Source organism: Anolis carolinensis, chromosome 4 (genome assembly GCF_035594765.1).
Source record: "Anolis carolinensis isolate JA03-04 chromosome 4, rAnoCar3.1.pri, whole genome shotgun sequence".
Classification (NCBI taxonomy): domain Eukaryota; kingdom Metazoa; phylum Chordata; class Lepidosauria; order Squamata; family Dactyloidae; genus Anolis; species Anolis carolinensis.
In genome coordinates, this window is record NC_085844.1 from 3,377,728 (window position 1) to 3,392,713 (window position 14,986).

Here is a 14,986-nt window from a genome sequence, read left to right on the forward strand (position 1 = left end):
GGCCACAGGGGGAGCTGTTGCTTCACCGTCCACTGGTGGCTGTTCTTCCTCATTCTTTTCCTCGTGTTTTGCTGGCAGTTTTATGGTGTTGTAGATTAGTTAAATTACCCTCCCGCATAAAGCGTACCTAAATTTCCCTACTTGACAGATGCAACTGTCTTTCGGGGCTGCATAGGTCAACAGCAAGCCGGGCTATTTAATGGTCGGGGGCTTAACCCAACCCGGGCTTTGAACTTATGACCACGCCGGACCAGCAAGGCTTCGAGTTCAGGGTTTACTGTTTCCAGCTGGAAAAGGGTGAGAAACTTGCAGCTCCGTGGCAAATTCAAAGTAGCTTTCACACCTTATGCTTTGTACAGACCTTGTATTTATACAGACATTGTTATACAAGTTGTTGATCACAATTCATGATCATTATATTGAAGAAGACTTTTATGATCAATGTGAAGGTCCTTCATCCGCTGGGGTGCCGTCTTGGTCCTGTTCCAACATCTCTCGCAACCCCATCATTTATTTATTTATTTACATGCATATTGATGACTCTCAAATTTGTAATTCTTTCTCTTCTCAAGGTAGATTTTGCCCTTCTTAAATGGAAATTATGCAGGGACTCTAACCCAGACCCATAACAGCATAACTATGTCTCGGATTTTGCAATGTAATCACCTCTGCTTTCAACAATTGCAATGCTCGCCATAGTCAATACCTTCTAATGTTTTTTTTTTTCATGTAGGCAGTGAAGACAATACAGTAGAGTCTCACTTATCCAACATAAACAGGCCGGCAGAATATTGGATAAGCAAAAATGTTGGATAATAAGGAGGGATTACGGAAAAGCCTATAAAATGTTAAATTATGTTATGATTTTACAAATTAAGCACTAAAAACATCATGTTTTACAACAAATCGACAGAAAAAGCAGTCCAAAAGATCATTATGTAGTAATTACTGTCTTTACGAATTTAGCACCCAAACATCACAATGTATTGAAAACATTGACTACGAAAACATTGACTACTAACAAATTGAATACAAATAAAGATACAATTGCATAAAATGAACTTATAGTAGCAACATTGTCAGAAATTAAATCCATAAAAAGTTCAATCCTTGCTGCCTAGAGAAACAGCTGTGGATCGGAGAGGGAGGCATACTGCGTTGGATAATCCAGAACATTGGATAAGCGAGTGTTGGATAAGTAAGACTCTAATGTATATATTCTGCCAGGTTTTCAGTGGTTTTTATTTGTCTGTTAGTTGTGCTATCTTTTGTTTGTTTCTACAATTTAATTTTTCTTTCTTGTATTTTGTGTTATTGTTATAATAAACAACTTTAAGGGCACTTATGAAGGAGGTGCTCAAAAGCAGTATGTAAATGTCCTTATAAATAAATACTTAATACTAATAATAAATAATATTAAACATAGTGACTGTAGAGATGGAAGGCACCCGTTATCCCAACACAAAAAGAATGGCTGCCAAAGTTCTACGAATTAGCAGACATGGATAAACTTGTTGTCGAAGGCTTTCATGGCCAGAATCACAGGGTTGTAGTGTGTGTTCCAAGCTGTATGGCCATGTTCCAGAAGCATTCTCTCCTGACGTTTCGCCCACATCTATGGCAGGCATCCTCAGAGGTTGTGAAGTATACCTCACAACCTCTGAGGATGCCTGCCATAGATGTGGGTGAAACGTCAGGAGAGAATGCTCCTGGAACATGGCCATACAGCTTGGAAAACACACAACAACCCTATGGATAAAACTGACAATGCTGATCAAGAGGAAATATTTGACCAACTTCAAGAAAGACTGTTGTTGTTGTAATGTGATGTTAGAAAAATCAATAAAAATATATTTTTTAAAAAGACTGGGACTCGTTTATTACTTTTTGCACAGCAAACGTCAATTGTAAGACTTTTATGAATTAGAGGAATGTCATTAAAGCCGTTGTGTAGTACAATTGAAAGGGGATAGAATAATTAAGGGTAAAAAAATCTACAATGAGTGTGAGATTTGCAGAATTGTTTTTTCGGTTGTGTGTTTAGTATGTGTAGTTAAGCTGATTTAGTTTTATAGCTGCTGAGTTTTAGCAACATACATGAAAAATATATGGTTTTTCTAAATAAATTTTGCTCTTTTTACTGTGTTTTCTTTATTTCTGAATTTAAAAAATAGTCAAAAGAATATGATTTAGCAAGGGAAGGAATTGTGTGGTCAAATACAATCCACAATCTACTCTGCATTATGTGGTTTTGAGTTTTAGTGGCATTTAACTGAATTGTTTTTAATACTAATAATATTTAAATGTTTCAATATCTGCATATTTTAAAACTGTATTGAAACGCTTTCAATGTAAGCTTTCAATAGATTCCTATAACCAACTGATCCCTGCCTCAGCTTCCAGGCTTTAATTCTATTGTCATTTCTGACTTTTGGTGACCCAAAGGCACCTGTCATGGCGTTTCCTTGGCATGATTTGCTCAGAAAGAGTTGCCACTGAGAGAATGAGTCACTCAAATAGGTTTCCATGGTTGAGGGAGGTTTGAACCCCGTCTCCTGGAATTCCAGTCCAACACTCAAGCCACTACACAATGCAGGATCTCCCAGGGTATTTTAGCAATACATATACACACAGCCTTTATCAGCATACAACAACAAAATCACAACACAGGTATATACAACAAGAGGAAGGCACAGATAAAAAGAAAACAAACTTAAAAGTTGCTAATCTCAAAGATAAAATGTGCAACAGTCTCACAGAAGAATGCATCAGAGTTGTTCAGAAGACAGAGAATTTGGTAACACCCTTACCATTGAGAACAGTGTGAAAAAAATGGAATTTCCATATTTCATCCAAATATTATCATATTTAGGGCATACACACAAAGAATGATGAAGTGTTTCAACAGAGACTAAGTCACAAGAACAATCATTCCACTTCTTTATATCTCCCCTTTAAAAGAACTGATGGCAACACATTACAAATTGCAGTCGCCAAAGCTCTTCTTCTGGGTGGGATTAATCAAGACGTGAAGATATGCTGTTATGACTCTACGCTCACATAGAATCAATGATGTGGTAGAGGAACAAGTTGTCTTTGCTGCAAGAATCAGATTATGAAACCCAAGATCCCAAGGTTTGCTCTTGACCAACTTGCAGGCTTCCACATTTGTAAGCATTAAGAGAGCTTTCAAGGACAGGTCAATTGCTTCGATCTTTCTGAGAATCAAAAAATACTATTCTGAAATAAAATGATCTGATAACAGTGAGGGAATATAGCTGTCAGTAATATGGCTATTTTCAAGCACATACACTACGGGAACAGATTTTGTGGACCTTACGGCAGCCTATGACACGGTGCAACATAGAAAAATGCTGCATAAAGTCTACCATATCACCCGGGACTTTGACTATACAAAACCTGTCCAGACCCTCCTGGAAAACCGCAGCTTCTATGTGGAGTTTCAGGGCCAGAAAAGCTAAATACCTTGGTGTCACCTTAGATCGAACACTAACATATAGGAAACACTGCATGAACACCAAGCACAAAGTAGCTGCACGCAATAACATCCTGCGGAAACTGACTGGCAGCTCATGGGGTGCAGACCCACAATTAATAAGAACATCAGCCCTGGCCTTGTCTTTCTCAACTGCTGAGTACGCCTGTCCTGTTTGGCACAAGTCTGCCCATGCGAAGCAGGTGGACATAGCACTAAACAAAACATGCAGAATCATCACAGGATGCCTTAAACCTACACCTGTTGGTAAACTCTATAAGCTACTGGCATTGCCCCTCCTGACGTGCGACTGGAAGTTGCTGCTAACGGTGAGAGAAATAAGGTCGAACATTGTGAAAGCCACCCACTGCATGGCTATCACTCTCCTCCCACCAGACTCAAATCAAGGAAGGGCTTCATGAGAACCACCACTCCTCTTGATGTTCCTCCAGCAACAGCAAGGGTGTCCCTCTGGGCAGCTAAACCAGGCAATCCCAACTGGATGGCCCCCCACAAGGGTCTTCCTTCCTCCATGATCAAACCAAGAATGGGCAACTTGGAAGTCCCTGAACAGACTCAGAAGTGGAGTGGGCAGATCTAAAGACAACTTGGCAAGGTGGCACTACTGGAGGAATCCTCCACCTTGTGTGACTGTGGAGCAGAACAAACAACTCCACATATGTATGCTTGCCCACAATGTCCTGCCTCATGCACGGAGGAGGAGTTGTTTAAAGCTACGGACAATGCGGTTGCTGTTGCCCGTTTTTGGTCTAAAACTATTTAGTTGCTCGTGATTTCCTTTTTTCATCATTTTAAAATGTATTTGTTATGCAATGCTTTTGACACAAAATAAATAAAAGCACATACATTATGAATTGCAGCCAGAATTGTATAGCTCTCATCCATGCCAAGGCTTCAAGAGTGGTTTGACCTGTCTCAATGCATAGAACAGCATAAGGCATTCCCTCAAATGATAGACTCACCAATGGACCCTTTTGCAGCAATGGCCACCGCCTCCAGAAGGACCTGGATGATGCCTGCCCGGACGCGGGGAGAGGCGCGCTTGCAGGTGTCGAGGTGCCTCAGGATTTCCTGTATCACGTGGTGGGAATACTGTGCCTGGAAGGAGAAGGAAACACCCAGATCTGGTTATACTTTTTTCGTAATTGCCATTCCTTCTCTTACAGCTGATACAGGTTAAGCCTCACTTATCCGGAATTCTATAATCTGAACTACTCCAGAATACAAAATGGTTCATGTGGTTGGCTTTTGCTTTCTGATGGTTCATAGACACAAATTTTGTTTCATGTACAAAATTATTTAGAAATATTGTATTTACTCAAATGTAATTCTGACCTTTTTGTCTAAACCACCTTGCCAAAATTAGGGTGTGCAGTCGATTCGAGTTATACAGGAATCTTAGTGCTGAGCCAAAGCAAAAGAGGAAGCTGCTTCAAGAGCACCTGGAGCTCCTATTTGAGGAACGTAATTTGTAATTTAATTGCCATAGATCAATGCTATGCAATCCTGGGATTTGTAGTTTAGTGGAGCATCTGCACTCTGTGGCAGAGCAAGCTCAAGGCCTTGTAAAACTACAGCCCCCATGACTCCGTAGCATTGAACCAAGTCAGTTAAAGTGGATTCATTTTACTGCAAAAATGATTTAGTTGATAATGATTCCGTTATTTTATCAGTTTTAAACTTATTTCATGCAATGCTTTTGACATGAAATTTTAAAAACCGTAAAGAAGCACCCCAAGGTTTTCCTTTCCATTGCTGGAAGCTTTGGTGCTCCAACACTTTTGCTTTTAAAGAAGGAATGCCAAGCAGGAAGCAACTGTAAATGCCAAATTACAAAGAGTGCACCTTTTGCTGCTGTGCATTACACTCTGGTTTCAGAGTTTTGAAAATTGAGATACACATTAGATTCAATGACACATTAGACCAGGGGTCCCCAAACTAAGGCCCGGGGGCCGGATGCGGCCCTCCAAGGTCATTTACCTGGCCCCCGCCCTCAGTTTTATAATATAATATTTTATATCAGTTTTAATAATATAATATATTGTATATACATATAATATTGATAATAATATTATGTTATACAATATAATACTAATAGTAATACCATATAATAATATTAATTATATGTTATATATTACATATTATATAATAGTATAGTGGTATAGTTCAATATAGTAATATATAATGCTAATATTATGCAATGCTAATAATATAATATATTGTATGTACATACAGCTGCTCTGAGTCCCCTTCGAGTGAGAAGGGTGGGATATAAATGTAGTAAATAAATGCAGTAAATAAATAATTAATTTTACACTTAGGCTCGGCCAAAGTCTGAAATGACTTGAAGGCACACAACAACAACAATCCTAATTAACTTGACTATCTCATTGGCCAGTAGCAGGCCCACACTTTCCATTGAAATCCTGATATGTTTATGTTGGTTAAAATCGTTTTCATTTTTAATTATTTTATTGTTTTTTCGTCGTTGTTGTTGTTGTTGCACTACAAATAAGACATGTGAAGTATGCATAGGAATTTGTTTTGTTTTTTTCAAATGATAATTCGGCCCCTCAACAGTCTGAAGGATTGTAGACCGGCCCTCTGCTTCAAAAGTTTGGGGACCCCTGCATTAGACTCAAGTAAATACAGCATTGCGTATAAATTCCCTTCAGACCAGTGTGTAGGATGTATATGAAACTAATGTTCAAGAGGAATCTCTTTTCCTGGAGTTTGAATCCATGGCTCCGTTTCTGGAGCAGAAAACAGCCTGGCTCCCTCTTTCATTTGACTCCCCCCCCCCCCCCCCCCCGCCCCCAAATATCCTGTCTTCTCTTCACCTTCTCTTCTTCAAGCTAAACATCCCCAGCTCTCGCAGAAATTCATGGCTTCCAGACCTTTGACCATTTTGGTCACTCTCCTCTGGACACCTCCCCGCTTATATGTGCATGCAAATATTCCAAAATCTCCAAAAATATGACCTCCAAAACAGTGCTAGTTCCAAACATTTTGGGAAAGGGATAATGAAGTTATAATCTCAAATTATAATAACCAAGTCACAGTCATAGATGCTGCACAGAAGACACCACATGCATCTCTGTCCTGCACAATCATCTTAGAAAAGTCACATGACCAAAATGGGGAAAAGAATACAGAGCTGGAAGAAAGAATAACATAAGCTTAAAGAAAAACCACTTATTTCCCTCTAGTGTTGCAACTCAACAAAGAGAATTGTGCCCATTCCAGCCATCCTTCCACCCAAATCCTAATTTACTAAAGTGGTTTTGTTTAATTATGATGTCGGGGCAGAATTCACTTACCTGGATGGAGTACATAATGATTTTGAAGCAATGAACAGCAAATTCATTGGGATCCCACAGCTTGTGATGCCCCAAATGTCTGTTGAAACAAGAAAAAAATAAGCATTTTAGTTTATTAAATAAGTTCAGTAGCCCAGTGGTTTAACCCTCTGCGCCACCAGGTTACATTTTAACTATGCTTTAATATATGATTTTATAGATTTATTTAACTATGTTGTGTCCAGCCTCAAGGTGAAAGGAGAGGTGGGTGATAAATGTTGTTGTTGTTATTATGTGCTCTCTTTTCTGCAGAATGACCCTTGATTTATCCATGGGTCATAACAAAATCCAAATCTTGCTTTCGACATATGAGGTTGAAGCATACACGAGCACATATGGTACCCCACTTGTTCCCTGCCTTAAAAAAGTTGTAAATATTCTGAAGGATCAATCTCACTCTGGGTATTCTTTTTTTAAATTGTTACCATTTGGCAGATGGGATTGGAGGATATGAACAAGGACAAATAGGCTAAGAGATAGCTTTTATCTAAGAGCTGTGACTGTATATATTGAACTTTACACTGGCATGAGGGGTTGTGCAATAGTAATTAGAATGTGGGAGGATGGGTGCTTTGTTTCATAATTTGTACATACAGTAGAGTCTCACTTATCCATCCAAGCTTCACTTATCCAAAGTTCTGTATTATCCAATGCAGTCTGCCTTTTAGTAGTCAATGTTTTTGTAGTGAATGTTGCAATGTTTTGGTGCTAAATGCGTAAATACAGTAATTACTACATAACATTACTGTGTATTGAACTGCTTTTTCTGTCAATTCGTTGTAAAACATGATGTTTTGGTGCTTAATTTGTAAAATCATAATGTAATTTGATATTTAATAGGCTTTTTTCTTAATCCCTCCTTATTATCCAATATTTTTGCTTATCCAATGTTCTGCCGGCCCGTTTATGTTGGATAAGTGAGACTCTACTGTATATAATATGCATTGGGGAAGACATTTAATATCATTGTACGATGTACAATGACAATGAAGTTATTCAAAATTCTATGAACTCCAAAGAAAAAAAATGAAGCAATCTCTTCAGAGCCATACTAGGAAATGAGTGGGTCATAACAAAGGAAATAGCAGTATTAGGGAAAAGAGAGGAAACGGGAAATAAAAGGGAAATAAGCAATAATTGAATGTGCACAAGCAGTAATAGTATTAGGGTGGAAAGATAAATCAAAATGGTCAGTAAGTAAATGGTACCAATATATGGTGGAGCAAATGGAATTTGAAATTATGAATGTGAAACTAAATGTTGTAAAAACTAATGAAAATAGAAAAAGAGAAATGGAAGAAAGATGAACAAGGGTAAAGAACTATATCATGAATCAATCCAGAGATCAAGCCATAAGAAATAAGATACAAATGTTATATAGTATATAGGATGAAAATGGATAAAGATAAAGATATAAAGATTGTCTCACAAAGAAATTAATATGTAAAAAGAAAACAATCCTCGTGTTGGTGGTGGAAATTGTAAATGTTTTGTATGTCTATGGTATGTTTTTTTGTGTTTTAAAAAATAAAAATTTGTAAAAAAAAAACCAAAAAAAACTTCAGAGCCATCTGGCTGGAGAGCCGGGTGCTAACTAGATGCAGATCTATCCTCCATCCAGTACACCATGCGGCCTCCGGTATTTTTTGATAATAATCAGATGTTCCAGACTGGTTTCTAACTTGCAGGCACAGACTGTTTAAGTAGTAATTGGGAAATCAGACTCCGCCAAACTCCAGAAGACGTTGGCGCTTTCCTACTCACGCAAAGACTGGCCTGACTGCGTGGTTCATGTTCCCGTAGGTTGCGCGACCCAGCAGTTCTCTGAAACAGTTCTCCGCCAGATAAGCCGGATCCTCCTCTTTATCGCCTCCCGTTGGAGATGCAGGTGGCCCATTCCGGCTGGAAGGGAAAACAGACTTGGTAGGAACCCTTCGGGTTTAAGCCCACGGCTTCAAATACTATGTGGTCTAGACCAGACATGAACAAACTTTGGCCCTCCAGGCGTTTTGGACTTCAACTTCCAGAAAGAGAAAAATGCTTGGAGATAGAAAAGGAACATTTATGTGAGGGATGCGCTAACCTGTCAGCATCTTCTATCTTCTGCATGTTAAAAAGCAATGAGGGAACGATCTTGTCCATATGCTGAGGCTCCCAGATGGTGGCCCGGAGCTCGTCGTTCACCGTTTTGCGAACCACCCCCTGGATGCCTCTGATCCCAGCAATCCGGATCCTGGTGGCAGGAATAGCAGTGACATTTTAATGAAAAGACGGAAGGAAGAAAAAGAGTGGGAACAGAAGGCCTGGAGGTGGATTTGGCCAAATGGCAGCTGGGCTGGCAAAGCCAATGTCTGAAGCCATACATCTAAGGAAAGAGACTATGAAAGCTTCTGATACCAACTTTGTAAGATAAAGTTTATTATTACATATAATAAATAATATATTGTATGTATATAATATATTATATAATATATATGTATATGTATGTATATATATAACATTGTATATAATATACAATATAACTTACAATAATAATTAATAATTAATATATTGTATATACATGTAATATTGATAATAATATAATATAATATAATGCTATATAATACTACTAATAATACAATATAATAATATTAAGGATATTTTTTATTACATGTAATATTACTAGTAATATTACAGTATAGTGGTGTGGTGCAATATGCTGGTATATAGTGCTAGTGTTGTGCTGTGCTAGTGATATAATACACTGTATGTAAATATTATTTGTAAGTCGCTCTGAGTCCCCTTGAGGGTGAGAAGGGCGGGATATCAATGTAGTAAATAAATAAATAAACTTCTTTCTCTCACTTAGTTTCAAGTGTGCTACAAGGTTCCTTTGGATACTGACATATCCCAGACTAAGACAGCCGTTGTGTCCCTGATGACTGAGAATCAGGAACAAACATTTATACACAGATATACAGTACAGAAGGCATAGGCAAACTTCGGCCCTCCAGGTGTTTCGGACTTCAGCCTACCAGCTGTTAGGAATTGTGGGAGCTGAAGACCAAAACACCCGCAGGACCAAATTTTGCCCATTCCTGATCTAAATATTACAACTGCTGTTACTAATCTGATTTACATCCCAACGTTTATCCGTACGGTCTCTAAGGAAAAGGAAGTGATGCAAATGAAACAAAGAAATAGTGACTTACTCGTTCCGTATTTCCGGGTCACTGTGGCACGAATGGCACATGGCACTGAAGCGCGATACAAAGAAGTCATAGCGGCGGTGGTAGGAAGGCGTGTCCTCCTCAATGTTCGCAAATTTCACAAACTGCGGGAGAAGAGGAACAATGATGATGGCAGTGGTATTATAATAATAACAACAATCATCTCCAGGGAACACAAATAAGCTGACACCTAGCATCTACCAGTCCCCAAAATTGTTAAAATTCCTATTTATTCATATCTGCCTTTTCTCCCAAAACTTGGACTTGAAAGGGACTTACAAAAATTAAAACATGTCAGTAAATACATACTAAAATGTAAAATAGAATTAAACTGTTAAGAATTAGCAGCAATTTAAAACATATTCCCTAAAAGCATGGAATTAAAGCAGCAGAATACACCATGAAAAGGCTTTCCTTTATAAATAGCCACAGTCCAAAACAAATAAACAAAAAGTCTTCAGCAGTCAATACAAGAACTAGAAAGTTTCTCTAGGACAGTGATGGCCAACCTATGACATGCATGTCAGCACTGACACACCTAGCCATTTTTGCTGACACGCTGCCGCAAGCAGATTGATTGGATGACTAATGTCTTTTGTGGCCAAATTTGGTGTGATTTGGTCCAGTGGTTTTGGAGTTTACTCCATGGGAATTATGAACATTACACACACACACACACACACATATATATATATATATATATACACACACACACACACACACACACACACAAACAATATATATGTATGTCATTATATTATTCTATTATTATTATAGTATATTATTAATTATTATTATTATATTATTATATTATTCATTATTCATGACTACACTGAAACTACAATAGAGAGAAATCAGCGTGGAAATTGCAAGAGGTACCATAGATTGTTGTTCATGGAAATAATGGTAGTAAATAAGTTTTTGATTTATTAAAATACAGTTATATATTACAATTATATATTTTTGTTATTTAAACTATATATATTGTGAAATTATGGTTTTTTTCTCGAAGTGACACACCACCCAAGTCATGCTAGGTTTTTGGGTGAATTTTGACACACTAAGTGCAAAAGGTTGCCCATCATTGCTGCAGGAGAAAGGATCCAAGAACCATACAGGGTTTTATCATCATTAGCATGATCAATTTTGCAACAGCAAAATGTTTCTGAAGGCTATCTATTTACACAAATCTTACGCAACCATGGTTGGTGTTTACTGCAGAAAATGCTTCAGCAGTACTTCACGAAAAGGAAAACCAGCCTGTTTAGCAAGCCTTGCAAATGCTAAATGTTTGCATTTTACACCTATCTTATAAACCTGTATATCTGGGAGTCACATAAAAAATTCCTAGGGGGGAAAGGGATTGTGAGTGGAAAAAAGTAAGAAGCCCTGATCTCAAGAGTAAGACACAATGGAGCAAAGTTTTCAAATGGTAAGAAAAGAGATTCCAGCTGAATATCAGGATTTTCCCCCTGAACTGTTCAACCATGAAATATGCTGCTGCCTGGGAGTCTGGGGGAATCTTCTTCTTTGGAGGTAGGATGGGCATCTGTTGGAAAGGTTTGGATGGTGTCTTCCTGCCTGGCAGAAGGTGGTTGGACTGGATGGCCTTTGAGGTCTCCTCCAACTGTAGGAGTCTATGAACATAAATTCTTAATCTAACTGGGTTCCCAAAGCTCTGTTCTCAGATCAATCCCATCCACCTGACTGAGGAAAGAGGTTGATACACACCAAGAATGATCTTAATGCCACATTTTTGCTGTTTGTAGGGTTTGCTTCCTCCTAAATCGAGCCTCTGGGAAACCAAGTTCCTGTGAAACTGTATCATGCAGCTAGCATGACGATCAGGCTACCGAAGCCCATGATACGCTCATCACTAATGCAGCAGCCATGAAGGCGTGACAGAATGCCTTCTGCACACATCAAGATTCTATTTAAAGACTTGCCCATATCTGCTGAAGAATGTAAATACATTTCTGGGCTTATCATCCAATGGGACACAATCCTGGCAAGAGTTAATTCACACTCACACAAAAAGAGCAAAATTACAGATTGAATATCCCTTATTTGGAACTCGGAATGACTCTGAAATTCTCACAGGTGTGCAAGATAGTGAATTAGTTGCTTTCTGTTGGTTCAACAGATGCAAACTTTTGTTTCATGAACAAAAATCCTATAAAATATTGCATAAAATGACCTTCAGGTTATGCATTCAAGATGGCATATGCACCTCCAAGACATCTTAGTATATACATATAAAGAGTCCTAAGAGGAGACCCCCAAAATTCACCATCCAATCCCTCCTGACAGAGGCCTCTAAAGCCTCTAAAGGAGACTCTCAAAAAATTTGCAGGTAGCATGTTCCACCTGTATGCAAATTCAGAAATAAAATCTGAAATCCAAAACAATTCTGTGGCTTTTAGTTTTCAATACGTTTTAATGTTTTTTAACTGAATTGTTTTTAATTTTAATGATATTTAATTCTGTTTTAATATTTGTATATTTTAAAAGGTATTGAAGTAATGTAAGCTGCTTTGAGTGTCCTTATGGAGAGAAAAGCAGGATGTAAATAAACATAATAATAAACATAACAATAATAATTATAATCCTCAGCTGCTGTAAGAAAATCGCACAGACAGACTACAAACAGAGGAACAACTATGTGGCCCAAATGATTCATTGGAACTTATGCCTCAAGTACCACCTCCCAGCAGTAAAGAACTGGTGGGATCACAAACATGCAAAAGTATTGGGAAATGAGCACGCAAAGATACTGTGGGACTTCCGAATCCAGACTGATAAAGTTCTGGAACACAACACACCAGACATCACAGTTGTGGAAAAGAAAAAGGTTTGGATCATTGATGTCGCCATCCCAGGTGACAGTCGCATTGACGAAAAACAACAGGAAAAACTCAGCCGCTATCAGGACCTCAAGATTGAACTTCAAAGACTCTGGCAGAAACCAGTGCAGGTGGTCCCGGTGGTGATGGGCACACTGGGTGCCGTGCCAAAAGATCTCAGCCGGCATTTGGAAACAATAGGCATTGACAAAATTACGATCTGCCAACTGCAAAAGGCCACTCTACTGGGATCTGCACGCATCATCCGAAAATACATCACAGAGTCCTAGACACTTGGGAAGTGTTTGACTTGTGATTTTGTGATACGAAATCCAGCATGTCTATCTTGTTCGCTGTGTCATAATAAAATAATAATAATAATAATAATAATAATAATAATTATTATTATTATTATTATTATTATTATTATTCTGGTCCCAAGTATTTAACATAAGAGATACTCAACTTGTATTACTCAAGCCATTCCTCATAAGGCTTTTGGTGTCCACATAAACAGCCATCTGGATCTCTTTCCTCTGGATATATTCCATCTTTTCTGAACTACAGCTTAACTACATTGCTAGGGAGTGAACATGGATTGCCAGCTCCTGTTTCTCTTTGCATAATCTATGGCATGCATACAGGCAATGGCCAATGCAGCTAACCAGGAAGGTTCTACAGCCGGGTGCTGGCGGATAAGGTTGTTCCTGTCTGCCCATGCCATACCGCCTTCTTCCCAAAGCTACCATCAAGGCACAATTGCCTCCACGGAGCACTTTCACCCACCGAGTTGGTCCCCAACACTTGCAGCTTGGGCTCTCCGGACTCCAGCAGCTTGGCCACCATGTGCAGGAAGCTCTCCACAAAGGGCTTGATGCTTTGAGAATGGCAAGCCATGAGCAGCTGGTCCAGGGCTTCCATGGCAATGAAGACGTACCTGAGAGCCAAATGAAAACAAGACAGGTAAAAGCAGGCTGTCATTATCATCATCATCCACATTTACATATTAAAAAGGATGTGATACTGAGGAGGGGATACGCTTCTTTTTTTGCTGTTCCAGAGTCTAGGGAACGATGGAGCAATGGATTCAAATTGCAGGAAAAAAGTTTCCATCTAAATATTAGGAATAAACTTTCCAATGGAAAGAGTTGTTTGGCAACTGAATATGCTGCATGGGAATCCATTGGAGTCCCCTTCTCTGGAGTTTTTTTTTTTTAAGCAGAGCTGGATGGCCATCTGTCAGGAGGGTTTTGATAGTGTATTCCTGCTTAGTAAAATAATAGGGTTGGACTCAATGGCCCTTGGGGTATCTTCCAACTCTATAATTGTATCATCATCATCATCATCCTTTCTTATCCACCTCTCCCCACAGATCAAGGCAGGGAATAAATACTGTACATACTAGAGTATAAGTCGACCCGAATATAAACCAAGACACCTAATTTTACCACAAAAAAACTGGGAAAACATTGACTCCAGTATAAGCCGATGGTGGTAAATTTCAGAAATAAAAATAGATACCAATAAAATTACATTAATTCAGGCATAAATAGGTTAAATGTTTTTGAATATTTACATAAAGCTCAAATTTAAGATAAGACTGTCCAACTCTGATCAAATCATTATTCTCATCTTCTTCAATGTAAATGTGCTTATATATCCTTTTAATAATAATAGAGTAAAATAATACATGTAATAATAGAGTAAAATAATAAATGCAATAATAATAGTAATAATAATAATAATATCAGAGCGAAAAAATAAATGTATTAACAATAATAATAAAAATAGAGTAAAATAAATGTAACAGTAGCAACAATAATAGAGAAAAATAATAAATGTACCATACAGTCTAGTGTATAAGCTGACCCAAATATAAGCCAACCAGGACCCTCACCCGAGTATAAGCTGAGGGGGGCTTTTTCAGTCTTAAAAAAAGGGCTGAAAAACTAGGCTTATACTTGAATATATACAGTATATCAAAATACAACATATACGTATTATATGACCTCGGAATGGCTTTAGACCACGATTTTTTGGATGGCGTGATTCTTAACT

General features: G+C 38.2%; 1 protein-coding gene across 3 annotated transcripts in view; it reads right to left on the bottom strand.

Annotated features, from left to right (window-relative positions):
- LOC100565407 (protein EFR3 homolog A) overlaps positions 1 to 14,986 on the bottom strand; it is a 72,744-nt gene that overhangs the window by 33,827 nt on the left and 23,931 nt on the right. For all 3 annotated transcript variants that reach the window (XM_062979910.1, XM_062979908.1, XM_062979909.1), the window contains 6 exons: positions 13,715 to 13,865; positions 10,068 to 10,189; positions 8,960 to 9,109; positions 8,641 to 8,778; positions 6,838 to 6,916; positions 4,480 to 4,615 (listed from right to left, as the gene is read on the bottom strand). In XM_062979910.1, the coding sequence (XP_062835980.1) occupies positions 4,480 to 4,615; positions 6,838 to 6,916; positions 8,641 to 8,778; positions 8,960 to 9,109; positions 10,068 to 10,189; positions 13,715 to 13,865 (776 nt within the window). The remainder of the gene's footprint in view (positions 1 to 4,479; positions 4,616 to 6,837; positions 6,917 to 8,640; positions 8,779 to 8,959; positions 9,110 to 10,067; positions 10,190 to 13,714; positions 13,866 to 14,986) is intronic.